The sequence below is a fragment of the Setaria italica genome, chromosome IX, assembly GCF_000263155.2.
Source record: "Setaria italica strain Yugu1 chromosome IX, Setaria_italica_v2.0, whole genome shotgun sequence".
Taxonomy (NCBI): Eukaryota; Viridiplantae; Streptophyta; class Magnoliopsida; order Poales; family Poaceae; genus Setaria; species Setaria italica.
In genome coordinates, this window is record NC_028458.1 from 23,463,483 (window position 1) to 23,491,002 (window position 27,520).

Here is a 27,520-nt window from a genome sequence, read left to right on the forward strand (position 1 = left end):
CTGACATGCTTACCCCTGAGGCCAATCTGGTTCACCAGGCATTAAGGAAGACATTGTTACTTCGGATCAGCAATGTAGAGTTCATCACTAGTCTTTAGCAGTGGCTTCTTCTTCACATCATGACTGACCGAGAGTTTGACATCGTGGACTTTATTCTTTGTGAGATTCAAGATGTTATCCATGATGGTTTGACAGTGGCCCGACAAATGCCTTATGCTCGTTGGATCTCCGTCGTCCCGAGTCATCTTACTAAAAAAGATGAGGATGGTAGAGAGGTGCAAACTGGACCCAAAAATTGGCGACATGAGTACAGCTATGCCAAAACACAATTCAAGGGTATACAAGTGTCGGATTTATAAGCCTGGCAGTCCACCAGGGGGTTGCCCAAGTGGTTGATTTGTAGGTGGAGGCGATTGTGAAACCAAGAGCTCGAAAGTGATCACGAGAACACAAGGGGCACAGGGATTTTAGATAGGTTCAGACCTTCAGAGAGTAATACCCTACGTCCTATATGCTTGGTGGCTTGTATTGCTTGAGAATTAAGATGTCAGGTACCCTCGCGGGGCTCCCTTGGCTATCTTATATAGGCGGACAAACTAGGGTTACAAGTCGGTTTGAATCTAATCTACTTGGTAGTTATATGGAAGGTAATCTGAATTGGACTACAACACGCGTTCCATAATATCCGAGCTGATTTGAATCGCCCGACCTCCTTGTCGTGTACTCCAAGTAGCTTCAAGCCCTTGGCCCGCACGCCCTGGTCAGGTGGGCCCACTTGTCAGGTCCGACCAGTATCTTGTTCGGTGGGGACCCATGGGGTACCCATATCTCTCAAGCCCTCGAGCAATGTGTAGGCAAACATGTACTTGAGGTTGTCACAGCGAAGCTTGGAATTTAGTTGGTTGAAGTTGTGATGGCATCATGGTGACAGAGAGGTTGCACAGTGCTTAAAAAAGAAGAAAATCCGAATGAACGCAGAGCCATCGTACAGAGCAAGGTCGAGTGCCGAGTTGATGGATGTTGGGCATCCAGCAGGTCGAAACGAAGGATATGGAGGGCGTCGCAAGATGCACTCCATAGAAGTAGCCCCCGAGCATTGAAGCGATTAGTATAATCAATCCAATGGTCCAAAAAAGAAAAAAGTTGATAGCAAGTCCAAGTGCCTAAACACAAGGAAAGGCAGAGCCACAGAGACATGCCGATAAGAAGTAGGCGCCCAACCCCTGAGGATGACGACTGGCGGAGCCGCGGAGGCAGGCCAACCTGAAATAAGAGTCTAGCCCCCAAGGACGAGGACTGACGGAGCCGCGGAGGCACGCTGACTTGAAATAGGTGCCCAGCCCCTGAGTATGAGGACTAGCGGAGCCGCGGAGGCAAGCCGACTTGAAATAGGCGCCCAGCCCCCGAGGACAAGGACTGGCAGAGCCGCGAAGGCACGCCGACTTGAAATAGGCACCCTGCGTCTGAGTACGAGGACTGGTGGAGCCATGGAGGCACGCCGAGTCGCATCCTGCCTCGGGCCAGAGAGGTTGGCTGGGCGACGGGAGGCACACCGAGCCATCTGTGGTGCCCATACCTCAAGCCTTGGAGCCGAGCGAGTAGCGAAACATGTCGAGTCGCCTCCCGCCCTGAGCTAGAGAGGTCGGCCGAGCAACGGGAGGCACACCAAGCCATCTGTGGTGCCCATACCTCGAGCCTTGGAGCCGGGCGAGTCACGAAAGCATGTCGAGTCACCTCCCGTCCCGAGCTAGAGAGGTCGGCCAAGTGACGGGAGGCACGCTGAGTCATCTGCGATGCCCAGCCCCCGAGCCTGGGAGTTGGACGAGCTGCAGAAGTACGCTGAGTCACCTCCTGCCTTGAGCCAAAGAGGTCGGCCGGGTGATGGGAGGCACACCAAGTCATCTGTGGCGCCCAGTACCCAAGCCTGGGAGTTGGACGAGTCATGGAAGCATGTCGAGTCACCTCTTACACTGAGCCAAAGAGGTCGGCCGGGCGACAGGAGGCACGCCGAGTCGTCTATGGCGCCCTGCACCCGAGCCTGGGAGCCGGTCGAGTCGTGGAAGCACGTCGAGTCACCTCCTGCCCCGAGCCACAGAGGTCGGCCAAGTGACGGGAGGCACGCGGAGTCATTTATGGTGCCCAACCCCCGAGCCTGGGAGCTGGACGAGTCGTGGAAGCATGTCGAGTCGCCTCCTACCCCGAGCTAGAGAGGTCAGCCGGGCGACGGGAGGCACACTGAGTCGTTTTTGAGCTATAAAAGGACAATACAAACATTATGTAGCATAGTGTAGATCATTTAATAATTAAACAACTCGGAAGTTTAATTCGCTGTTGAAGTAAACTCTTGTGCATTCTACTCTTGTAGGCTAGGTAATTTCCCTGAGTAGTTAGCCTGTTATGTTTAAGCACCTAGCCCTGCTGACCACTACTCACGGAGAGGACAGCTTATCTCAGGCTATAATGCTGGGGCTGACCCAATGCACGCATATAGGAGATGCGCATGATGAGTCAAGGTTTCACGGATTAAGGTGTGTGCTACCCGGGTACTTTAGCAACCGTTAAGAGGGACGGACAAGTCGGAAAGCAGCAGGAACTGTGTGGAAAAGCACTGGCATGAGCTGCGCACTCATGGAGTGTAGCCCCCGACCGCCTGTGTAGTCGACGGACCAAGCTGTATAAGCAGTCGGGGTGCAACCAAGGTGGTTGGCGAAAGTCAAGGAGACATAGAGAAGATGAGGTGGTCGGCGAAAGTCACGGGGACATGGAGGAGCTGAGGCATATGTAGGTATATGGAAGCCGTAAAATATTGAATTGTAAATAAGACTTAGCTTAATTCGTGGTTGAGTCAAAGAGTCAGCGTCGCGCCCGAGTGGGTAGCCGTTGGTGAAAAGTTGTTGACGAAGCTGATGTCGGGTTCGAGTGATCGAAGGTTTCGTCGTTGAAGCATAAGCGTAGGCAATTTGGGGGCAAGCGGTGTATGTTGTGCAGATTAGCAACTTGAAAATCCATGCTTGCATGCCGAAGGGTCAAGTGAAGGATGGTGCATGAAGTTGCATGGAAGGAGAGACACAGACCGCCCTGCATTAACCATCGTTGCATAAAAAGACAATATTAAAAATAATCCTCAAGCCAAAAGATAAAGTTCCAGCTTATGATCGGATAAGGAAAAAAAAGAAGAGAAAGTATTCCCTGATGTCAAGCCGTGTATGCCGGTTGGAGATTAGCACGATAGCCTCGTAGGGGAGCGCCGCCGGGTGGACTCAATGGGCTTCGTCATGCCTAGTCGGCGGTGTGCACCCTCGTTCGCTGTTGAACACATATGCTGACCCCGCGATTAGATCGGAGGGCATGGGTGGGTGGTCGAGCGTGAGGAAGTCCTTCATGCTCTCGGGGAAGATGACGCCGCGGCGAGATGCCATCGTGCTTGCTTGGGAGGATCTCACAATGCCTCCTACCTGGCACGCCAACTGTCGAATTCATAACCTCAGCAGTCTACTAGGGATGATTGTGAAACCAAGAACTCGAAGGTGATCACAAGAACACAAGGGACACGGGGATTTTAGATAGGTTCAGGACTCCGGAGAGTAATATCCTAATTCCTGTATGCTTGGTGGCTTGTATTGCTTGAGAATTGAGATGTTAGGTACCCTGGGGGCTCCCTTGGCTGCCTTATATAGACTGACGACCTTGGGTTACAAGTTGGTTTGAATCTAATATACTTGGTAGTTACGTGGAAGGTAATCTAAATTGGACTACAACACGCGTTCTGCAATATCCGGGCTGATTTGAATCACCCGGCCTCCTTGGCGTGTACGCTAACTTCATGTCTTTGGCCCGCACACCCTGGTCGGGTGGGCCCACTTGTCAGGTCCAGCCAGTATCTTGATTGGTGGGGACCCATGTGGTACCCATATCCCTCAACAAGCCAGCAAGACCAGGAGACAAACATCATGGCCTAAGGGCTAGGAATGAGCCATCTCCTGATGAGCACAGAAATGAGAACTATTGCTCAGACAGCGAAGGTAGTGTGGGCAAAAATACGTATGTACCTTGTCTCCAAGTCACTCATGACCAGGAGGCAGGTGCATCGCGATCTGCTACAGAAATAGTACCGGCCACTCCAGCAACATCCAGTCAGCCAACAGAGCTTGCCTTAATCCTTCAAGGAATGGTTGATGGTCAGGCCAAATAAGCAGAAAGTAATCTCTGCTTGGCCGAGCTACAGAAATGGTTGGACGAGAGACTGGCTCATCAGGAGGAGAGACAATTCGCGTGGCTAGAGCAGGTGGCACAGAGGGCAGACCAGAACATCAACAATGTGATCACCACCTTCTCTGCTGCACCCAATCAGTTGTACTAGCAGGTCGGGTTACCATCACCACAAATTCAACTCCCACATGCTGGTCAGATCCCCTTGCTAATCATGCCTCCGACTGAACTGGGTAAATCCTCTGAAGTCTCCGTGCCACATCACAATTCAACTGGAATTCCACAATTGTTGACATCAACGACGACCCAGATAGAAAAGGATTGCACATTGTTCCCTCAAAGAAGGGTGGCGACGGTGAGGAAGCAAATGCATCAATACTCATGGTTCTATCTGATATTGATGCCTTGCAATAGCAAAGGAAAATCCTGTGGTGGAAACAGCTACAGATCTGGATGATCATGAAGTGTCTACCGCTGCTACTCCTAATGATCCTGGTCTCACTACTTCGCAAGCTAAGGATGATCCTCATCTCACTACATTGCAAGTTCAGGAAGATCCTGTGGTGGCTCCTACTCCTGGTCTCGCTACGTCAGAAGGCTCTCCTGCACCTGCTCTTGGTCTCGCTACATCGAAAGACTCTCCTGCACCTGCTCCTAGTCGAAATACGTTGGAAGGCTCTGCTGCACCTGCTCCTGCTCGAACTACATCGGAAGGCTCTGCTACACCGACTCCTGCTCCAACTATGTCGGAAGGCTTTGCTGCACCTGCAACTGCTGCTCCTCCTCCTCCAAATAATCATGTATCTATAGCTCTTGATGACCCTCTTCTGTCAACCAATCCTGCTATGTCGGCACCTTCTTGGAACCCCGATGACAAAGAGGTAGAATGTTAAACAATTCTTTTGTTGCCATTGATTGTTGTATTAGATTTGAACAACAAATGTTTCATTCTCATGTACTAACCAACTATTTTGTTGAGCCTTGTAATAATTTTTTCCTAGGCTTTGTGCTCAGGTTTTAACTATTGGTGATCTGGCAGAGTTTGTACCGGAGTCAGACTAGTCTTATAACTTGTCTAATACCAATGGGGTGCAGAATGACCAAGCAGATAGGCTGGCACGTTGTCTTCAAGTTGCGGATGAAGCTAGATCATCTAACTACTCTAGGGGTGTTGAAGAGTCGAAGTGGATTAAGATTATGGATACATGCGGGAATACATGCTTGGCAGGGTCTAATCTTCTACCACCCAAAAAGGAGACTTCTCCGACCTCGCCATCATGTAATGAGTGTATTGATACAAGGAACACAAAACTACCTTCGTAGTGTTTTTTGTTTGTAATCTTTAATGTAACCCAAAACTATGTCCAGAGCTACTTAATCCAAGGGAGCCATTTAATCGGAAGGAGGGATGTTTGATCTTCAATGTGCGCATGATTGAGTAATTAGCAAATCCAATCGGGGAAAATGATGTTTGATTGCCAATGTGCACATGAATAAGTAGTAAGCACACCCAATCGAAGGGAGATTTCTTTGATTTCCAATGTTGACATGTGTGTAAGTAAGCACATGTAACCAAAGGGAGGGATGTTTGATCTTGAATGTGCACATGATTGAGTAGTTAGCAAATCCAATTGGGAAAAATGATGTTTGATTGCTAATGTGCACATGAATAAGTAGTAAGCATACCCAATCGAAAGGAGATTTCTTTGGTTTCGAATGTTGACATGTAAGTAAGCACATGCAACCAAAGGGAGGGTTGTTTGATTTCCAATGTGCACATGATTAAGTAGTAAACACATCCAATAGAAGTCATGGTACAAGGATTTACAATGTTGCCCGGATGGTACAAGGATTTCCAATTGTAGTAACCACACTGAATAGACGAGATGTTTCTTTGGTTTCCCAATGTAAAACTCAATATAAGGTTGGGAAGGAACATCCTTTCCTGAATCTTGTTTTGGCTAGGAACATCCTATTTTGGATCTTGTTTTGGTGCGCTCTACCTTTAGATTTTGTAGTATTTTGTTTCTTGTACAATAGTTTGTTTCGTTTAGAGTGGTTGGACAATTTTATAGAAGTTCCTTTATTTTCCTAACATAATGAACCAGAGCTCACTCCTTATGAGCAGAGAGGGCTGCATGTATCTTAAGGAACCAGAAGGTACTGTCTTCCCTCAAAGTTGGAAAAGTCGCAAGCAACCTTAAAGAGGCTATAAAAGGACAAAGAAAGGATACCAATGAAACAAGAACTGAAAGAAGTGAAGATCCAGATCCGGAGTATGACCCATCTTAGGAACGGCCTGAATCTAACTAAGAGACATGCCAACACGAGGTATCTGTTGTTGCCTACCAAATTTCTTGTATCAGTTATTTAGGATTGCTTATCATTATTTGTTGTTTATGCAATTTTTCCAATCAGATCAATGATAGCATACCTGTCAGCAGGGGAAGAGGGTTGTCCAAGAGAATTCAAGCACCTGATGCCTCTGACAATATGCTTCCTAGAGTGACTAGGGCAAAAGCATTAACTTTAGCTCCGGCAGGAGTTTCGGATGGGATGACTCCTGATTCATAAGAATTGTCAACCAATGGCCAAACAACAGCCACCCACACTAAGGACATCGTCAACATGATGACAGGCTAAGGCAAGTTATTTGATCTTTTTTTTCCCAAAGTCAAAAAATTGGAACGTCGCAATTAGCAACCAAATCATTATTAATACACACCACCTGTATGACCGTAACAAAATTGTTAGGTGATGCACGCCCTTCCACAAGAGTATAAGTGCCACGGGATTCAAGAAGGTTGGGCAGAGATCTGGATAGGATAAGCAGAGGGTTACACACCAAGCTTCCGATTCATGTTTGAGAAAGGCTCAAATGGCCAGAGGAACCAATGCAAGCTGCAAAGTTTGCATCAGAGGGTGGGATCATACTGCGTGGGCATATACCAATTCTTACTCGCTGGAAGGACTACAAGACCGATAATGAAAAATATCTCAAAAACTACATTGGCAAACTGGTGGTGTGTATATATCAACTCATCTACTACCATAGTTCTTTGCATCCTTTCTTTTCATCCATTTTTCTGACTACTCTTGTGTTGTGCTTAATATAGGGATAATTTGACATTGACACCACCAGTCAACCTGTCATAGAGGCATGCACTGACGTGCTCAAGTTGTAACAGAGACAGGGGAGGTACCGATTCAAGAAAAAGTACTTCAATGGTCTTGCAGCAAGTGAAGTCCCAACCAAAACTCCTGTGACCACTATGAATGATGACCAGTGGAACAAACTGGTTATGATGTGGTCTAGCCAACCTTACAGGGTATGATAGAACTTCAAATTGCCACTAGCATATTTGCATGTACTGATCTGTTCTTCTTGTTCATGTATCTTACACAAGTTTTCATTATTGTAAATGAGAGGTGTACTACAAACACTAGTAATCATGGACAAGTCATATATCCTCAGCGCACAGGATCTAGAAGCTATATTGCATAGATTCATGTTGTGGTAAGCAACTAAACAAGTCATGCTATTGTTTTGTACTTTATTTGATGAACCTGCTCATGCTCCTTGTTCCAAGCTAACAGTTTATGCTTGTTTTCACATCATATTAGAGGGAGAAACAAGTTGAAGGAGAACCAACTCCAATTGATCTTTTCAAGAACTTTCATTGCAGCAAAAATAGCTACACCGCTCCAGTACAGGCAGCCATTGTAAGTACTTGTTTACTTTGCCTTCTTCTTTGCAACAACACTAGAAATATTTGTGAGTATTTTTGTGAGATCATTCATTTTCTTTTTTTTATTAGGCTCAAATGGAACAAATTGTCGCCCAATCTGGAGACGACCAACCAAAGACTGCTGTTGAAGCAGTGGCTGAAATTGTCCAATCTAGGACATTTTAGAAGGTTGCTGGCATTCACCCACCATCGAAAAAAAGGACTAGGGTTGGTACTGCATTGCAGGTAGAAGAAATCCAAGCTGATTTTGAGAGTGAGAAACAGGGGGGGGCACAACTTCGGCAAAAGATTGCTGAATAGGAGTTTGAGATGGGTGCACTGAGATTGAGGATCTAAACGTAAGAAACAACATTGAAGTCTTAGACAGAAGAGCTCGAAGCTTTGAAGAACACCACAAAGCAGTTGCATACTCTGATTAGCCTGATTCACTTCAACACCAGTCAGAGCCAGGTGAATCCTTCCCTCAACTGAAGTCTGTTTCCTGTGAACTTGTTGTTTGTTGCTGATGTACTTTTATTGTATGTTGCATTGTTGATGATGAACTTATTCTATGTTGCATTGTTGTTATAGATGAACTATTCATTGATTGTGATGTGAACAATATGGAAGTTGGAAATGAGCTACTTTTATGTCTGTGATTGTGATGGTGGTCAGTATCCAAAATTGAATATATGGCACTACGAAATGCAATAATGGGCTAGGGTCCAGGAAAAAAATGGTCCAATATGGTACTGCAAAATGAAATAATGGCTCTTCGTTAGATGGGTTAGGGCCTAGAAAAAAAGCCCAATATGGCGTGCAACAAACATTTTTCGGCCTAAAGAATAGCGCGGAAAGCTAAAATGAGCAAAAAATGGACCAACAAAATTGGGCTCATAAAGGCTCTTACATGGACCGGGCTTCAATTTGTGACGTACCGAAATCGTCATAACACTCCTGCCATGTTGGAGCCTCTTATCCAACGTGGCGCAGCCTCTGAAACAATTTTATGACGACATGTGGGATGAACACACTGAAATAAGGAAAGTCAGTAGTCGTGGTTTATGACGCTCGACTAATGACGAAGGATTTTCATCATTCGCGCGTCATAAATCACGGTTTATAATGATAAAATACGTTTATGACACTTTTTGGTTGGTCACTATTCGGAAGATTTCTTGTAGTGTTTGTTGGTTAGCTAGTTGACTAGCCAATCTTCAGCATCAAGGTGTTGTATCCATCAATGAACAAAGCATTTCACAGTATTTCAACGAGGCTTGAACCATCTAATTGGTGCATCCGATTTCCTCAAAAGCCATGGTTGACAAGCGGGAGAGCACGTTTCCTGAACCACTCATCCTTGAGATCCTACACCGGGACTCCGGGAGAGGACGGATAAGATTTTTGGAAAGCGCTCCATGTGTTTGGTTAAATTCGCCACCATAGCTCAGCTTCCTCCTACATCGATTGTCGCATAGCTCTGTGGTCTTCACCGACTGCTGTGACTTGTCATATCGGTAACACATATGTACCAGCCACTGTGTCTTCATATGTAAATGTTTAGTACGTGCAGCATGATCTGATCCATATGTTAATAATATTTTTTGAGATCATAATTATTTCTGATATCTATTATGTTAGAGTTTTGCATACTAGTTTCTATGCCCCTGATGTTTTATTATATTAGAATTTAATATTGCGATTACCTTTTTTTTCTTACATTGCTACACGTCAAGAGTCTTAAATATCATCTCATATGATGGCATATATTCCCTTTGTTTCAAATTATATGTTGTTTTGGCGTTTCTAGATTCATATATTTTTACCATGAATCTAGACGTAGCATATATCTATGTGTATTGAAAAGATAAAGTGACCTACAATTTAGGACTAAGGGAATATGATTTTTGGTGACGTGAAGAAGACATAGTGGGGTGAGATAAATTTTTTTATTTTTTTCATGAAACAACCCTCGTAAGCTATATTTTAGAACTATGACACAACTCCTTTGCCATTGCTCGAGTTATTACCATACAACTTATAATATTTTTTCTATGCAGAAATTTAAAAAATTATTGAGTGACTACCGCACAACTTAGAAGACAACATATCCTACGTTCTGTCTTTTAAGTGTATGTACGAGACCGTCGATTAAATGATATCAATATTCTTGTCCCTAGCCAATTTTGCATAAATTGCGCCCTCATTTCTGTCTTCGATTAAAAAATATCTCCTGAACAGGTGCACACTCATGCCTATTTTTGAAAAACTTGTATGCATGCATCAATTCACAGCGCTCGATCAGGGATTCAGGGTGTGGACCACACTCGACACGCCCGCACCATGAGTGCCGGGTTGGCCCGCCGCGGATGTCCATTACCTGTCGTGCTGAGATAAGCACTTGGTATCTCGACTCCCAGACGATACTTCCTACTCGTAATGGACATCACATTGACTTCCTACTGCTGATAGATTGTCCCTGTTTAATCGGCTATGACTAATTGACTATGAACGTGTTTGGATGCCGAGCACAGCCCACCAAGCCCTTTATTTGGTTGACTGGTGTCACAAAACTTTACTCCCTCAGTCCCACAAAGACCGTTCATTTAGAAAATTTTAGATAAGGTAGTAGTAAAGTTAAAAATCCAAAGTACCCCTAATATTTTTTTTAATCAGATCGATTATCATGTAGAATTAATTATGCATGCAAACTTGCAGTAATTTCGGACCTATTAGTCTTCCTTATTTAGCGAGTCTGGCTCGAGCATCGACGGTGGGAGTAAATGCTCAATTTGTTAATTGGGCCAGAAGGTATTATGAGAGTCTTTGTTGAATTGTTATGAAGTTATATGGTTACTCTTTATGGAATAAGTTTTGAAAGATAAATGAATAGTTTTTTGGGATGGAGGGAGTACACGGCTATTAGTGCTCCTCCGTAGCTTTTCTTGCCCCATTTTGGCGCCAGCCGCAGGTAAGCGTGGCGATTTGTGGATGACAAATACTACTTCAAATACTAAACCAGTGAGATACCGATGCAGAAAAAGTCGACCCACTAAAAATATATATTTTCACACTGTGCTACAAACAAACGAGCTAGTGCGATGTGATGGCAATAAACGGTCAAAATTTAGAGCTATAATTTTGATTCTTTGGCTCTTTGCTACTCCTATGGTGCGTTTGGTAGAGCTCCCAGAGTTGATATTCCGCTGAATCCAGTAGGAGCAAATAGTTTTTAAGAGATAAGTGATTCTCTGCTGATTCTGTGAAGTGATTCTTTGAAATGAACTAAGAAGCTGGGAGCTGAAAAAATAGCTTCTCCTGATTCTATGAAGTGATTCTCCATCCTAAGTGTTTACGCTAGAGAATAAAAAAGAATCACTTTCGACCACAGAATTACTTCTCTAAGAGAATCAGCTTCCATAGAAAATCAGAATCAGCTTAGATGACGCCACCTGTTTCACGATGACTTGATGAGTTGTTTACCGTGACTCTGTTTTTTCACCGTAATTCAACAGTTTCAGAAGAAACAATACTGTACATTATCATAGTAACGAGAGGAAAATTCCATGTTCCAAACGAGGCCTTAATTATGGTTGAGTTCATCTTTTGACAATGATTTCAAACTGCTCGGAAATTCTTAGCTACTCCAGGTTGAATGAATTTAGTGTTTTATGTGCAGTCTTATTTTAGAGTTGGGATAGCTATATATGATCGCTACCTACTTGCAAATAAAATATGCGCGACAGCGCAAGTAGTGTATATTCTATTTTTTTTTAGGTTTGGTCGATTTTGATCATTAATCTGCATACTTTAAATTAAAAGACCTCGCGCAGGTCATCTATTTTTCGTATTAAAAGAACAACCAATAGGGAACATTAGACAATTATTTTCTAACAGCGACGTTTATCATGATGACACGCAAAACCTTATAAGAACTAGAAAAAGAAAGATGTAGCGCCATACATTGAATCAAGCAATATTTTTCCATTTTCTTTTAGGCAATCACCAAACATTTATAAAATTCAGGCAGCATATCTGAGGGCAAAATGTTACTTTGGTGTACAATTCCTGACTGTAGAAATAGCAAATAAAATTTTGTGAGGATATAAAGAAAACATTGACATTAAAAACTAGGCATCAATATAATGTCATACTTCACCGATTTCATTATATACTCGTTTGTTTGCCAAAGAAGCAAAGTTTGCAGAGTCCCAGAAAAAGAACTGTACTCGCTTCATGTCCCTTTTTTTCATTCAAATCACACTTTAATTGGCATGTACCTACCTTTATCATTATAAAAAAATCCTCATTATGAAAATATCCCTACGTATTTCTATATATGCATCTAAATTATCCACTTCGGCCATTGTTAATCAGAATCATTCCTATGCTATTAAGAAAATAATTTAAATGAACACCCTAAATCTTCATCTAGACTATTCACCAAAACAATTGTTGAAAATAACCCAAAGCAACACTAAGTCTATATTTAAATTACCTTGCTTTATCATTCAAGTCCCAAAGTACTGTGTATATCTTTTAACAAATTATCCACTTTCACTATTATGATCTAAATTAACCACCTATGCCATTGTGAAAAAATAATATAAAGCCCAAAATCTCACAACTATTTGCGCCAATGAAATTTAACTAATATTTTGTAAACAAAGATGTTCACAATTTATATTCTGCATAGTCCAGATAACCCCCGCGTGAAACTTTGTTTTCATGTTAAAAGAGCAAATGGAAATACTAATAAAGACGTGCATCATAATTCACTGAACCTTAAGAAAAGACGACACATGGACCATACATCCAATCGGGCGGTGCTTTTATATTTGCTTTTGACAGGCTATCAGAGAGTACATGCATGCTATAGCCTATAGGGACCAGCACATACCAAGTGCGATTTTCCAAAAGTTTTTGGCTATATAAAGAAAAAAAATGTAATAGAGGTGGACCATCTAAGGTCAAACTTCACGAACTTTTGCAGTCTGCGTGTTCACCAAAAAAGGAGAACCAAAACGTTTGGACAACCTTCTATAATGATACACAAGATATATAACACAAACTACAATAGGATCATGCCCGATTATCAACTATGACTTCGAGTAAGGTGAGAAGTTTTAAAGTTTTTGGATACCTGAGATCCAAAGTAAACTTAGAAATTCAAGTAAGGAGAGAAATTATATTATTTGGTTCATGGAGAAAAAAGAGCATCTGCATGGTCACAATAAATCAATGCAAAATGACGCAACACTAACTCATGTATCAGCTATCATTGATGTTCATATGCATGATGTGCATGTTTATGCTTTGTTCATACCAGGACGTATACGATAGAAGTACTTTGCGCTATGCATGACTTAACTCTCACGTTAGGGGCTCAAACATGACTTAAAAAAGGGCATGTTGACCGATAGCTATGTAGAAAGCCTAATTTGATGACAATTATTTAACTTCGAAGGTGCTAGAGCTTGACTCCTATTCATATGAAACATTTACCTGGAGAGTAAAATTGGAATAGGAAGATTTTTGGAAGCAAAGATACATTTGGAAAGCGACATAACACTAAGACAACCACATCTTTACAAACTACGATGTGACAACCACATTTCTATTACAAACTACGATGTACTCTAAGGTTACGTTCTCATGTGATCATGTCAGCATCTGTAACTTAATTACCTAAACTTGAAAAGGACAAAAATACATCACTGATTACACATAAATGGCCAAGCACAATTTTCCACATATACAATTTTCCACATATACAACCACACAGTTTACACATGACTTCATTACTTAGATCTTTCTTGCAAGCAAAGACAGAGAGAGAAGGGAAAGAAAAACCCCAAGCCATGTCACCAATGACTAATGTTGGGACCAGAGTATGATGTGAGAATGATGTGCACCTTCAACCCTTTCCCAACATCAAAAATTTCCATCTCACTAACCTACTCCACATCACCTCCTTGCTGGCCTGGGCTTGTTCCCATCCCCCTGCCTCCAGCTAGAGCTATAGTAGTACTTGGCAGTACAGCAACAACAGCAGCGAAGAGACACAGCTGGGGGTAAAGGATCAAAAGCAACAGGGGAAGAGAGAGAGAGAGGAGCACAAGACCCACAATAGCTTTTACTGAAGGTGTGTTTGATTTTGGAACGACGTGGGTTTGGTGTCGACCCATCTCGTGTTTGTATGAGATGGATGATTTCATTTCAGTTTTTTATTTGGTTGAAGGGGTTGAGAGGGATGTGATGGATGTCATTTTAACACTGTTAGTAACGGGTCCCACCTGTCACCTGTGGACCCCTCCTCCCTGCCCCGCGCCGACCCCCACCTTCTCTACGCTCGGCACCGCCTCCTCCCCGTCCCGGCGCCGGCCGCCGCTTCCTTCCCGCTGGCCGCCTCCTCGCCGCCCTCATGCCAGGCCACCTCCTCCCGTGCACGCACAGGCCCGCGAGCGGACGCATGGAGGGACGCACGCGATGTCGACGCGGGTCCAGTGCGTCCGCTCGTTTTGGGCGGATGCGTTCGACTCGCATCTCAACTGAATATTCTCCTATTAGGTCCGACCCAACCTCCATTCCTCTCCAACCAAACGCGGGTTCATGGGACGAAGGCAACCCCCTCCGGGACCAAACAAACCCACCTTGAGTAAACACCACTGCCGCCCTTCTCCCTCCCTCCCTCTCTTGTTTCTTTCCTGTTGTCCAGTTGTTGCTCACTAGTCACTACTACCAAGCCCCCCTGCCTTTGTTTGCAGCTCCTGCTCCAACCTTTCCCCTCCCACCACCCACCCACCCAAACCCGGGCAAGGAACCAGGAGCAACTTGCTTCGGTGGCTTGGAGTGGGCGCTTGGATCACCACCGGTCCCCGACGCCCCGGCGTGCGAGTGCAGGAGGAAGCAATCATTCGCGCCACCGCAGCAACCAACCTCCTCCGTTCTTGGATTGGCTCTCGGCGTGCCGGGCCCCTCCAACCGGGCAAGAAACCAAGCAAGAACCCCACCAATCCCGCCCTTCTCTCTTGGCATGTGACTGCTGCTGGCTCGATGATGCGGGAGGCGCTGGCCTCTCTGAAATCCTGAGCTCACTTGCCTCCTGGACGGGTGGAAGCCTCGGCGGTTTCTTCCGCTGTTCATGTGGCTCTGGGAACATCCGGCCCGGAATCGGGGAGGGGCGCAACACAGCATCGTGGAGTCTGAATCGCTGCAGCACCACTTGTCTCGTGCTGTGAGGCCGTGTTTCTTGAAGGTCTTCAGTGGCTGAAGCGGGGGGCTGGTTAGGATGGCTCCGAACGGGGCAGGGGAGTGCGGCGGCGGCTGCCGGCGAAGGAAGGCGGCGCACGCCGGCGCCGGCGCCGTTGCCGGCTTCGTCGTGTGCCTCTTGGTGGTCTGGGCAACTGGTGGATGTGGGAGGCCAAGTTCGGGCAGGGTTGCTGAGGAGGAGGGGATGCTGGGGCAGTTCAACCTCAGTACGACACAGCTGCAGGCGTTGGTGTCCCTCCTCTCGTCGACAGAGGTACTTTGCTTGCCTAATTATTGTGTCAGTTTCTTGTTTTCTACTTTTCTGTAGTTCTAATTGAATGGAACAGTGCAGGAGCTTGCCACGCATATGCATTGCACAATCTTTCATCCGTGTTCAGTCCGCTGCTGTTGATATAGCTATTCGTTGTTTGATAGCCATATAGACTACTATCTGAGGTAGTTGAGCACCAAAACTTGTGAAAGATTGTAGATAACGGGAGCAATAAATAGATTAATTTGTCATGTTACACACAAGTCACTGTAAAGGAGTGAGATGTATCAAGGATTGAACGTAGACATGCAGTTTCTCCCTACGGCATGTCAAATAAGGTGCATATGAATTTGTTATGGACTAGATATCACGTGTCAACCTGTTCCATTCCGTATGGTACTGACACCTGAAGAGGTATGCTATCTTTCTGTATGTTCACTTGATTATCTAGTGCTATTTGGAATGCTGAGTCTGTTCTTGTAGTTAACAGTACCTATATGAGCTAATTAATCTACTAAACAGAGTAGTACAAGGTTCCATGGTAATAAGAATTTGTTGTGGGTAGAAGGATTGCTGGAAATGGTTGACAATAGATTGAGTTGGATTCCAGTGGATTTTAGAAATTTAAGCTGTTATAAGATCGATGAAAATAGATAAAGAAATGTTTAGAATCCAATAAAAAAATGTTAGGTTGCCAGTTTTTCTGTTCCAGCAAGGATTGAAACAAGCATTAGGGGCTTGCTTGCTTCAAGCCTGTGTTTTGCTGCCTGGGCTAGGCAGACTTCTCAGGCCGTCGATTTCGAGTGCCTACCGTTCGATTTAGCTGCCTAGTCCAGGGTTGCAACCAAACAAGCCCTAGAAGCATAACATTAATAGGCAAGAAGGTAGACCGGTCATCCTTGAATGGACAGAGAGTTTCTAAAATTAATCGGCTCAGCATATAGAAGCCTAAATCAATTTCAATCTAAATGCACTTTAGGCTTTTCTAGTGTTTCTACTCTATCGGAACAAAAGTTTTGCACTCTAGGTTTCAATCCTATAAACTACACATGTCAATCCTAGGGAAAAAATGTGAAAAATAAGTGCAATAAATTAATTTTGGTATGTAGAGGTAGAAGAAAAATACGCATGACAACCTTTTCTTGAGGTATTGGGGAGTCACCCCTCTCCCACAATCCTTGTTGGAGCCCCTCACAAGAGTTAAACAATCGCTGCCAGGCTGTCTCAGCGCCACGAAGCATCAAGAATAACAAATGTGGATCACTGATCTAAACCAACTCTTGGTTAATCATCTAAGCCGGATGCACACTATGCCTAATCTTGTGTTGATTTTTGGATGCTTTTCACTTGGTGCCAATTGAACCCCAAATATGGGTCTACTTTTTTACTTGATCTCTAGCAACCTCAAATGGCCGTTTCAACAACCAGCAGATATAGTTAGCTATCAAGAACTCCATTGTTGCACACAAAGCTGTGGTAATCTAGGAAGTAAAAGTAAAGGGCTACATACCTTAAGTGCATTTCACTTACTATTTTCTTGAAAACATATTTAACATACTATTGCTATCAGGCATTTAGTATTTATGGTAAACATGACAAGAAGGGGAGATGTAAAACGTGATTCAAATGCAAGGGACTCATTTCAATATATTTAATTGCTCATGTCGAACTCAAGACAAATCACTCCAATTCATATTTATAAACTAGCTAATATATGTGTGAAACAGAAGAATATACATCTCAGTGGAATGGAAAATTTTACTTTTCCCATCAAATACCTGTACCTGTGTCCAACTGAGAGTTTTGAATGCAATGTTTCTAATAGCTGTCTGATCAAATAGTTGTTACTAACAATGTTTTTGCGCTATCGCATTTTGCATTCCTCACTGTCACTTTCCACTATTTCTTTGCTATTATTTTGTAGAGAGAATGTATGGGAAAATCTGGATTGATCCATGGTGGAAATCAAGTAAATGGCATGTCTTGTATCCCAGATAGTCTTTGTATTCGAGATAAGATATATGATGGAAAGCAGAATTGGTTGAAAGATGCAATTCTTCAACAATTCTGCACAGTTCAAGATAAATATGGTGTCAATAGTCATGCACCTGCGGTATTGGAAGCTAAGTTCTTGCAAAATGTCATACAAGAAGACATTAGTTCTACTACACAAGGCAATGTGAGTGTTTCATTTTATTTCCTCTTGTATGTACTTTGTGAATGGCAGCTCTTACAGTTACAGATATAAAGCATGTATAGAGTTGCATTTAGTGAAACATGTAGTTGAGTGTATTTGGCTATTCGTGAGTCATCTGGAACTTCTACCTATTACATGTAAACATATTGTTCTATAGATATCTGAACTCTAATAGATATTTCGTAGAGGTTAATATATATAGTTTCTTCAGAACTCAATCCTAAGTAGAATTCTCTTGCACGAACTACCTAGCTTCATTTTTTATGCCATGATACTTGACTATAGCTGTTAAACCTCTAGCTTTTGATTTATCATTAAAGAAATGGAGTTTTATCATATTGGTAAAGTAAAATATTGGTTTGACATGTGGTTATTTGATTTTTAAATATTATTTGTAATTGCATAATCCACGATCATGTTACTCATCAACTGCCACAAAGTTGCATTGATTTTGTTTTTGTTTCCAATGTATCTAGCTGCATGAATGTGAGTTATGTGCTGGAATGAATGGCGTGAATGTGGTCCAGAATATTGTGTCAAGTTCCAATCACACAGTGATGCTCTTTCTATCTGCTTTATTTGGGAGCATTGTGGTTTCAATAGTTAAAACTATACACAAAAGAAGGATTCAATCAAATAAGCTGTGTGAGTCTGACAAAGTTCTCCAGATACCAAGTGCTAAAATAAGTCGAAAGTGGTCAAAAAGAGCCCTGCTTATTGGTGTCTCAATTGGGCTTTGTAGCTCTGGATGCATATTTTTATGCATGTATGCAGATGTTGTCGCTAGGAGAATTGAGAATCTTGCTAATATGTGTGATGAGAGAGCAAGGATGCTACAGGATCAGTTTAATGTAAGCATGAACCATGTGCAAGCTTTGGCTATATTGGTCTCAACATTTCACCATGGGAAGAATCCGTCTGCTATCGATCAGGTACCCTTCATGAATTGCAAAGTTCTCCCATACACATGGTGAATAACAAACTTTCAATATGGGTGTCATATAGTAATAGCGAAACAGTAAATTTTACAACAGATCAATGGGAACCATATTATGATGTGTAGTGAACTCAAAGTGCCCTTAGTTCAGCTCCTGCTTGGCACCATTTAATACTAGCTTCCAGTAGAGTTAAGTCAACTTTGAGATTGCATATTTGCTTAGTATAACATTCATGTTATTATATTTACTTGGGTGAAGTCAAATACTTCTGCTTCTGATGATATTGTATTTACCGCTTTTTTTAAATAATGGTGTTGTACTTACCGTACTGGATATCATGATGTCCATTGGTGCTGCACTTTAGTGATGAAGGGACATAACTTGAAGTAGATAGATTCCTTAAGGAGGCTGTCTTATTTCTTATTTAAGAAAGGGAGCCGTCGTAATTGCTGACACTGCATGCAGGGGCACAAGGTTTTTTGAATTGGGGAGTAAACGATAATAGTGTAGTGGTACGCTCCCTAGTTGAGGGAGACACTAACCAGGGTTCAAACCTTGGTGGCACAAAAAAAAAACCCTCGCTGGCAACCCGGAAAAATAGTGGCAGGGCGCCGGCCTGTGGCACATATGGTTGGTTTGGGCCCTCCTATCAGGGGGTAGTTGCTGTGGTCGCCAACCCAGTTGGTCGTGGTCGGCCCAGGTTACGGTGCGGGCCTATAGGGTGAATCCAGGGTTTGGGGGTTTTCTCGGCCAGATTGGCTGAGATTTCTTCTTAGTGCAATGCCGTGGCGGCGGTCTTTCCCCCACCGGTCGAGTTTTTTTTTAATAAGTGCCCAGCGTCTCATGTATCCTGACCACTTCAATAGCATTATTGCCTCCCAAGGATCATCTTCATTTACTTATAGTTAGGAGGCGGCAACAAAGACCAGAGCCTTGTTCTGGCTGAAACCTGGAATAGCATTCTATTTACTTGTCCCCTGATCTCTAAGTATGTAGTAGAGAAAGGAATGAATGCGTGTACATCCATGTACTGCCAATAAGCAAATAATAGGGATTTTGCTAGGTGGATAATCCAAAATCCACTGTATTATGAAGTATGAACCATACAGAAGTTCTTAAAACAGTAGTATTTAGTTTGAAACTATATTTTCTATTTACTAATAATTATTGTTTGTAAGGAGAAAGTCATGTTAGTTTTCATCCTGCTAATATAACTGTACCTTTTTCAATGATCATGTACTTTTGCTTATACCGACCCTTGCAGAAAACATTCGAGGACTTCACAGCAAGGACGACATTTGAAAGGCCATTGATGAGCGGTGTGGCCTATGCATTGAAGGTATTACACAGTGAAAGGGAGCAGTTTGAGCAACAACACGGATGGAAGATTAAGAAGATGGAAGCTGGAGATCAGTCCCTTGTTCATGATTATAATCCTGAAAAGCTTGAACCATCACCAGTTCAAGATGAGTATGCACCTGTTATTTTCTCTCAGGAAACTGTGAAGCATATCATATCTGTAGATATGATGTCTGGGAAGGTGAGGATATTTGCAGGCCTTTTCTGTAAATCTTTTCTCTTTGATCTATATTCTCACTGCTAACTTTGTTAGGAAAATAAGCAATTTCTAACTCTTCTTCTTACTTTCGAGTGCTTAAGATAAAACATGTGCAAAACTTTATCCTGTTCATTAAACTAGAAATTGGTGCATAAAAATTACATTGTTACAATGAATGTGATAGTATTATGAGCTGTTCAGTGTCTTATTCAACAGTTCATCTGAGTTAGAGCGTTATATTACCATAAATTGTGGATAGGTTCCATAGAATGTTCAAACCTTAGGTAATCTACGCAGGAGGCCATGAATTTGTTCATCACTGCCTATAGCTGACATGTGGACCTTAGATGTTCGACCTCAGTAAAAGAGTTGTGCCCCCTCTCTCTTTTCCACAGTATAGCAATAAAAGATCTTTTGGTTATTGCATTCTTTTTTGGTGGTTTAGCGCATTACATGATGGTACAAAAGCAACACAGGAGCCATAGATTGTAGGCTTGAAATAAATATGTAAGCTTTTAGATTTCAGGACCTTCATCTGTCTCTTAACATTAGAACCTTGATTTCAGGAAGATCATGATAATATATTACGTTCCCGGGCAACAGGTAAAGGGGCTCTAACGTCCCCTTTTAAGCTTCTGAAATCTAATCATCTCGGTGTGGTGCTTACGTTCACCGTGTACAAATATGATCTTCCTCCAAATGCGACACCAGAGGAGCGTATTCATGCTACATTGGGGTAAATTTGTTTCCATATAGGCACACACTTATGTTTCCCCCCTTTAGGAGACTTGATCTTATTGTGATTATTGACACTTTGCAGTTATCTTGGTGCCTCATTTGATGTTCCTTCTCTGGTGGATAAACTCCTAGAGCAACTCGCTAGCAAACAAAAGATAGTTGTTAGGTTATATGACACCACAAATCATACCTCTCCTATCAAAATGTATGGTTCTGATTTTACTGTGTCTGGTGATCTGCAGCACATTAGTAGCATTGATTTTGGAGACCCAACACGCAAACATGAAATGCATTGCAGGTACCAATCTTTTGTGATCAGAATTTGTAAAATGCTTTTGTCCTTCAGATGCACTCAATGCTTCCTTGTTCACACTTCCAGATTCAAACATGAACCCCCACTTCCCTGGTCTGCAATTATAATATCAGCAGCTGTAGCTATAATTGTTTTGCTTGTTGGACATATTATTTATGCAACTCTGAACTCCCTTGAAAAGGCTGAACAAGATTATATAGTAATGAGAGAACTAAAAGGACAAGCTGAAGCTGCGGATGTTGCAAAATCTCAGGTTCTGTTTACCTTTTCCAGTGTCTTTGTACTATTCTTTAGTTGTTATCTCCTGTGTGCTACTTTTCTCTTTTTGTCGGCTGATAAGATATTGATTGCCTTGCAGTTTTTAGCAACTGTTTCCCATGAGATTCGGACTCCAATGAATGGTGTTCTAGGTTTGTACTTCAGAGATCTCTTTTGTTTAATATTAGATATTATATGTATTTTTATTAATGTTTTCGCAATAGACATTGTCAAATGATTTTTGAAAGCGGCTTTCTTCATGAATCAGGTATGTTGCAGATGCTAATGGACACGGAACTTGATACAACTCAGCAGGATTTTGTAGTTACTGCTCAAGAAAGTGGAAAGGCATTGATAAACTTGATAAATGAAGTCCTTGATCTAGCTAAGATAGAGTCAGGAAGGATTGAGTTGGAAGCAGTGCCTTTTGATGTCCGTGATATTCTTGACAATGTGGTATCTCTGTTCTATGAAAAATCACAGGCTAAAGGCATAGAGGTCAGTACTAATTTAAAATCTGTAACTCTGAATATTGTTTTAATGACATGGGACCTGAAATCATGTTTAATTCACTAATTCTTTTGTGAGGGTAGTTGGCTGTGCTTGTATCTGATCAAGTTCCAGATGTTCTAATTGGGGATCCTTGGCGGTTTCGGCAAATCATTACAAATCTTGTGGGGAATTCTATGAAGGTTAGTTTCAGATCTTTGGTAGCTTCCATGTTTAGCTTTCTGGCAAGTTGTAGTTGTGTTTGGTCAATCCCACCACTAATTTATACAATTGTACTCAGTAGGAAATGTGGCAATTTAACTAAGATAGTAATGCTGTGAGCTTATTAACTTGAGATTTCTTTACAGACTTATAACTTGGTGATTCTCAAATAGCTGCAGCGTTAGCAACTTGATATTTGACTATAATTTCCATACCTAAACAGATTGTTGCCTTTTGCATCATTTTCTTTTATGCAACCTAGGAATGATCTCATTTATCTCCATCTTAATGAGGCTGCCTGTAAATACAGTTTACCGAACGAGGCCATATCTTCGTTCAAGTGCATTTGGTTGAGGAACTAAAGAGGGCAGGAAACATTTTTTATGACGTTTCTGCTCAGAACAGAGAAGTTCTGGATGATCCTGACAACATGAAGCTATGGAACACACTAAGTGGGCTTGAAGTAGCAGATAGCTGGAAGTCATTGGAGAATTTTAGGATGTTCAAAACTTCAACTGGTGAAACAGATACAATTAACTTAGTTGTCAGAGTTGAAGACACTGGCATAGGAATAACAAAGAATGCTCAACTGCGTATTTTTACACCTTTCATGCAAGCTGACAGTTCCACCTCACGTACATATGGTGGAACTGGAATTGGCTTGAGTATTACAAAACGTTTGGTTGAATTGATGGGCGGAGAAATAGGGTTTACGAGTAAATCAGGAGTTGGTAGTACATTTTCATTTACTGCCATTTTCAAGGAGAACAGAAAAGGTCCTGGTGATATTAAAAGATATTATTTCGAACCTACTCCATCAGACTTTCAAGGAATGAGGGCTCTTATTATTGATGGAAGGAATGCACGTGCAGAGATTACTATGTACCATCTGCAGAGACTTGGAATACATTGCAATCTTGTTGCCACAACTGAATCTGCATTTTCAGCATTGCTGGAAGCCTGCACCTCAAGGTTCATTTCCTTTCTTGTGTATCTTACTGTTTGATTTGTTTTCTACACCTTTCTACAGGTTATTTTGTTCAAACCAATGTAAAATGCCTTGCACTTTATAAGCTTCAGTCCTCTCAACACATGGTGTAGCTATAATTTCTTGAGTTGGTTGGATATCATTTCTTTGGATATTTTCTGTAGTGTGGAGGTTCGATAATTTCTTATCAACCAATGAAAGATAGGAGAAACAGAGTGAAACTTTTGTTGGTTTCAGTTTAGAAGCTGAAATAAGTAGTTTGATTCTAAATGACTTGTCAATTCCTTCAGTTATGGAATCAGGTTTACAACATGCACTGTAGGACTAACAACATGCATGTTGTTAGTCCTACAGTAAAAATTGTTAATGTTCGTCCTACAGTGCATGTTGTTTAGAATCAAAGTTCCGTCTCACTTTTCATGTTGTTACTTGTTATGCATTTTCTTTTAAACTGCTAATGACTTATTTTACATGTTGTGCAGCAAAAGCAATCCGAACATGGTCCTTGTTGATACAGAAGCTTGGGGTAAGGGTTCAGGTTTCGCATTTTATCGTCGCCTTGTAGATCTTCAACTAAAGGGCACACACAAGTCTTCTGAACCCATGCCAAAGATTTTTCTTTTGGGAACCTCAATAAGCCCTGCCGAGTCTGATTATTTGAGGTTGACAGGATATGGTGATTGCATAAGGAAACCCCTCCGCCTTAGTACTATCGCTGCTAGTTTTCGCAAAACCTTAGGGATTGGGGTTACAAGGCAACACAATAGAGATCAGTCTTCGGTTCTTCAAAGTGTACTAACTGGAAAACAGATTCTGGTTGTGGATGATAATGCAGTCAATCGTAAAGTTGCAGCTGGTTCTTTGAAGAAATATGGAGCTATAGTTACATGTGTGGACAGTGGAAATGATGCAATTGATATGCTCAAGCCACCTCACACATTTGATGCTTGTTTCATGGATGTTCAGATGCCTGAGATGGACGGGTAATCCTCCTTTCCAATACGTAACTAATAAAAGATTGTTATATGTTATGTACGTGATGTGGGTGTACTATAATAAATTCAGCAAGTATAGATCCTTTGTGCAGAAATCTGAAACGTCTTACATTGGTTCTCATGGAAGTATGTCTTTAATTTTAGCTATAAGCTTCTTGAGCTAGAGTTAAATTTTGGTACTCAACTAAAGAAACGACAAATGTATGCATATCCTTTTATTATTATTAGGAATCTAGTTTTTTTTTTCTTCGAACACATAGGAGAGTTGTGTACCATTATATTAAAGAAGTATCAGGAAGCTAGTGATCATAGGTGGATCGCTGAGCATAATCTCTTGCACATTCAGTGCTTGGTTAAAAAGATCACTGTAGCTTAGTATGCTTAGTTTGTGGCTACATCCACTTTGATCACTAGTAGATGCACTGTAGGACTAACATTAACAATTTTTACCTTCAATTTCAGGTTTGAGGCTACAAGATTAATCCGATCCGTAGAGAAAAAAATCAATGATGTGATCCAGATGGGTGAAGTATCAGCTGATAATTATGGAAATAAGCCGCATTGGCATGTCCCGATTTTAGCCATGACAGCAGATGTAATCCAAGCGACCTTTGAAAAATGTATGGAATGTGGAATGGATGGATATGTGTCAAAGCCATTTGAAGAACAGCAGCTCTACTCTGCTGTTGCCCATTTCTTAGAGACTGGTGAAACAGATCCAACTTCATAAGAGATGAATGGCCTGTTTGGATTGAACCCCGGAAAAGTTGCCTGCACCAGGCAGCACACCCAGGCATTCCGAGCACCTGGCACAGGATCGACCTGTCTGGGCAACACTGGTACTTGCCTTAACACTAGTTCAAGATCTGCCAAAAGACCCACTTGAAGGTCAGCAGGTCCTGCAAAGCAGTGGAGCTACGGCGTACTAAAACCAGATTCGACTGAACTGCATTTTATCTGGTGATTTCCTCTACATACTTTTTAGGAGCAAGCTTATACAATTATTATTGTTTTTTTTGCAAAGAAGCTTATGCGATTAAGGTAATTGCCCATGCAGCTCACAAAGCATATGCATTTGCATTATTTATGGAGCGATAAAGATAGTTCCCCATCGCTCCATAAAGCATCTTGTTATCCGAAAAAAAGAAACCTGTTATAACACTGACTTGCCTGGCGTCAAATGCGGATAAAGCATCTATTATGTTTGCCAGCTTAGTACACAATATATGAAGTATCTTAGAAACGCAAATACTAATTTGCTCTTGTTATCCAAAAAAAGAAACCTGTTATAACATTGACTTGCCTGGTGTCAAATGCGGATAAAGCATCTATTATGTTTGCCAGCTAAGTACAGCTAATAAAAGTTATATATGAAGTATCTTAGAAACGCAAATACTAATTTGCTCTTTACTTTTTCAGGGAAATTGCTTGATTTGTTAATTGTAGCTTTATTTTTGAGCAAATCAAACTGAAGGCCCAGTGCGCATAGACCTTGCTAGTAAAGAAAATACCTTGCACTCCCGCTCATTGGGGAAAAGAAGAAGATAAGAAGAAAATAGGGGTTAATATATTTTCCTGGCCATAGTTTTCTGGGACAAATACAAGTTTTGAACTTGCAACTGCGGTAGCGATTGCTTCTGTAATGTTTTCTAACACCACCTCATTGATTCTCAAATGCTGTATTCTAGGTGCTTCACGGACAAACCAAGCTACAGCTTGCGTCAACATTGAGTTCAGCGACATCGCCTCATCCCTTATACAAGAAAGCGAAGGGCTTCAAACCTTTTTGGCATATGATAGATCACGGAGGATACACTCGGTATCACCACGTCAAGCACACACTTTTTCAAGGCTTAATGCATACTGTAAATAGTCAATTGTGGGTTGGAAAATGTAAATAAGGATTGTTGTATTCCGTCAATTTTGTGGGTTGGGTTAGTAGGTCTTTTAACCATTCTTTTGTAGCAATCTATGATTTATTATTAGGATGAGCATTGTTGACGAAAGGGAGATTGATGCGGGTTCAAGGTTACCGTAAGACAGGTTCGTACCGCCAAGTAGGCATGATGCCATGCTCATTCATATATAAAAGGAACCAGTTTATTACATTTGAGCTTTCACACTTCCACCTGTTGAAAAACAAGAACTACTGGTCCGATTATAAGTGAGCTCTTCTCTTACAGAAACTAACCTCCTAAAACAGAGGAGCCTAATTCAAGATTATATACAAGATGGAGCTTATCCCTTTGTAGATTAGATCTATTATTGTAATAAAGAAGATTTTTTTATTTATATTTGTTGGTGCTAAAATCGGGCCAACATTCGAACGTGTAGCAGGCAGGGGCACACCTTGCAGCGTCTCTGCACAGGACGGTCAGACCAGTTCGATAGACCGGTCAGACAGGACGGTCAGACCAGTTCGATAGACCGGTCAGACCGGTTTTGTCGGTGAGCTCGGTGACGGACCAACGAAAACTTGTCCGGGAAGGATCACGTTGGGGCAAGCGCACGCAGGGTTGCTCTAAGATCGGCAGGCCACCTAGAGCGCCCTCAATCGATGTAGAGACGAAAGAGGAACAACAAGTAATAGTTGGAAATGCTAGGGCAAAGGAAAAAGGTAAAAAAGATAAAAGATGTGTTTTTGATTGATTGGATACCCTCAATCAGCTGTGGCCCTTTATATTTATAGGTTGGGGAGATCTTGCTCCATTAGGAGTCGAAATCGTTTCAAATCCCGTGTCAAAATACAATTATTAACTCGGACTACACAGACCAAACCAGTCTAACCACCCTGGCAAACTGGTTTGACCGGTTTTCCTGGGTGCAGATCTTCCCGAGGGCATAACTCTCTCATTCGGACTTCAAATCGGACGTTCTACATATGCATTTTGATCTATTTGATGAGAGCTACACAATAGTGGAGTACAATTTGCATTTTGAGTACTTTATTCTAACCGGTCTGACCAGTTTGGTAGACCGGTCTAAAGAAGTTTGTCCAGGTTTGCCAATTTCGGCTAAGAACACATGCCCCCCCTATTTTTTTGGCAAATCATGCATGCTAGAAAACACCATTTTGGACCAAAATTTCCTAAGGACGATGATGAACAATGCATCGACCATATATTTTTCCTAAGGGCGATAATCATCTTATCGGCCATAAAACTTACTCTTAATTCAAGGAACAACTTGCTTTGGCCTCCATACCTGCTTAGTAGCTACTGACCTCGCCGGTATCACCGCTGCATGCTGCTCCGTTGATCCTTGCTTCCACATCCGTTGTAATCTTCTTTTTTGAGTGTGAGACAAGCCTGAGGGACGCCACCTCGGCCGTAGGTATTTTGAATTTTTCTTGCTGTCTTTCTCAC

At 42.2% G+C, this 27,520-nt stretch overlaps 1 protein-coding gene across 6 annotated transcripts; it reads left to right on the plus strand.

Annotated features, from left to right (window-relative positions):
- The first annotated feature begins 14,667 nt into the window (after window positions 1-14,667).
- On the plus strand, window positions 14,668-26,263 carry LOC101776871 (probable histidine kinase 5). 6 transcript variants are annotated; one of them, XM_012842727.3, is made up of 15 exons: window positions 14,668-15,462; window positions 17,384-17,638; window positions 18,133-18,588; window positions 19,859-20,134; window positions 20,719-20,888; window positions 20,973-21,188; window positions 21,270-21,456; window positions 21,562-21,613; window positions 21,730-21,959; window positions 22,055-22,153; window positions 22,483-23,144; window positions 23,643-24,143; window positions 24,618-25,115; window positions 25,575-25,716; window positions 25,844-26,263. In XM_012842727.3, exons 1-13 carry the CDS (start codon window positions 15,229-15,231, stop codon window positions 24,883-24,885), a joined length of 3,606 nt encoding a protein of 1,201 aa, XP_012698181.1. In that variant the 5' UTR covers window positions 14,668-15,228; the 3' UTR covers window positions 24,886-25,115; window positions 25,575-25,716; window positions 25,844-26,263. The 6 variants fall into 6 exon arrangements, with proteins under 6 accessions (XP_012698181.1, XP_022679164.1, XP_022679163.1 ...); XM_022823430.1 differs by lacking the exon at window positions 25,575-25,716 and adding an exon at window positions 15,541-15,873 and having other exon boundaries at window positions 15,323-15,462; XM_022823431.1 differs by lacking the exon at window positions 25,575-25,716 and adding an exon at window positions 15,536-15,873 and having other exon boundaries at window positions 15,339-15,462.
- Window positions 26,264-27,520: the final 1,257 nt, after the last annotated feature.

What these genes read in the sequence shown, in the direction of transcription:
- LOC101776871 (XM_022823429.1), top strand. Translation starts at nt 15,229, where the DNA reads ATGGCTCCGAACGGGGCAGGGGAGTGCGGCGGCGGCTGCCGGCGAAGG. An exon ending in AAACATGAAATGCATTGCAG is followed by an intron (nt 21,189 to 21,269) that starts GTACCAATCTTT and finishes TCACACTTCCAG; the next exon opens with ATTCAAACATGAACCCCCAC. An exon ending in CGGATGTTGCAAAATCTCAG is followed by an intron (nt 21,457 to 21,561) that starts GTTCTGTTTACC and finishes ATTGCCTTGCAG; the next exon opens with TTTTTAGCAACTGTTTCCCA.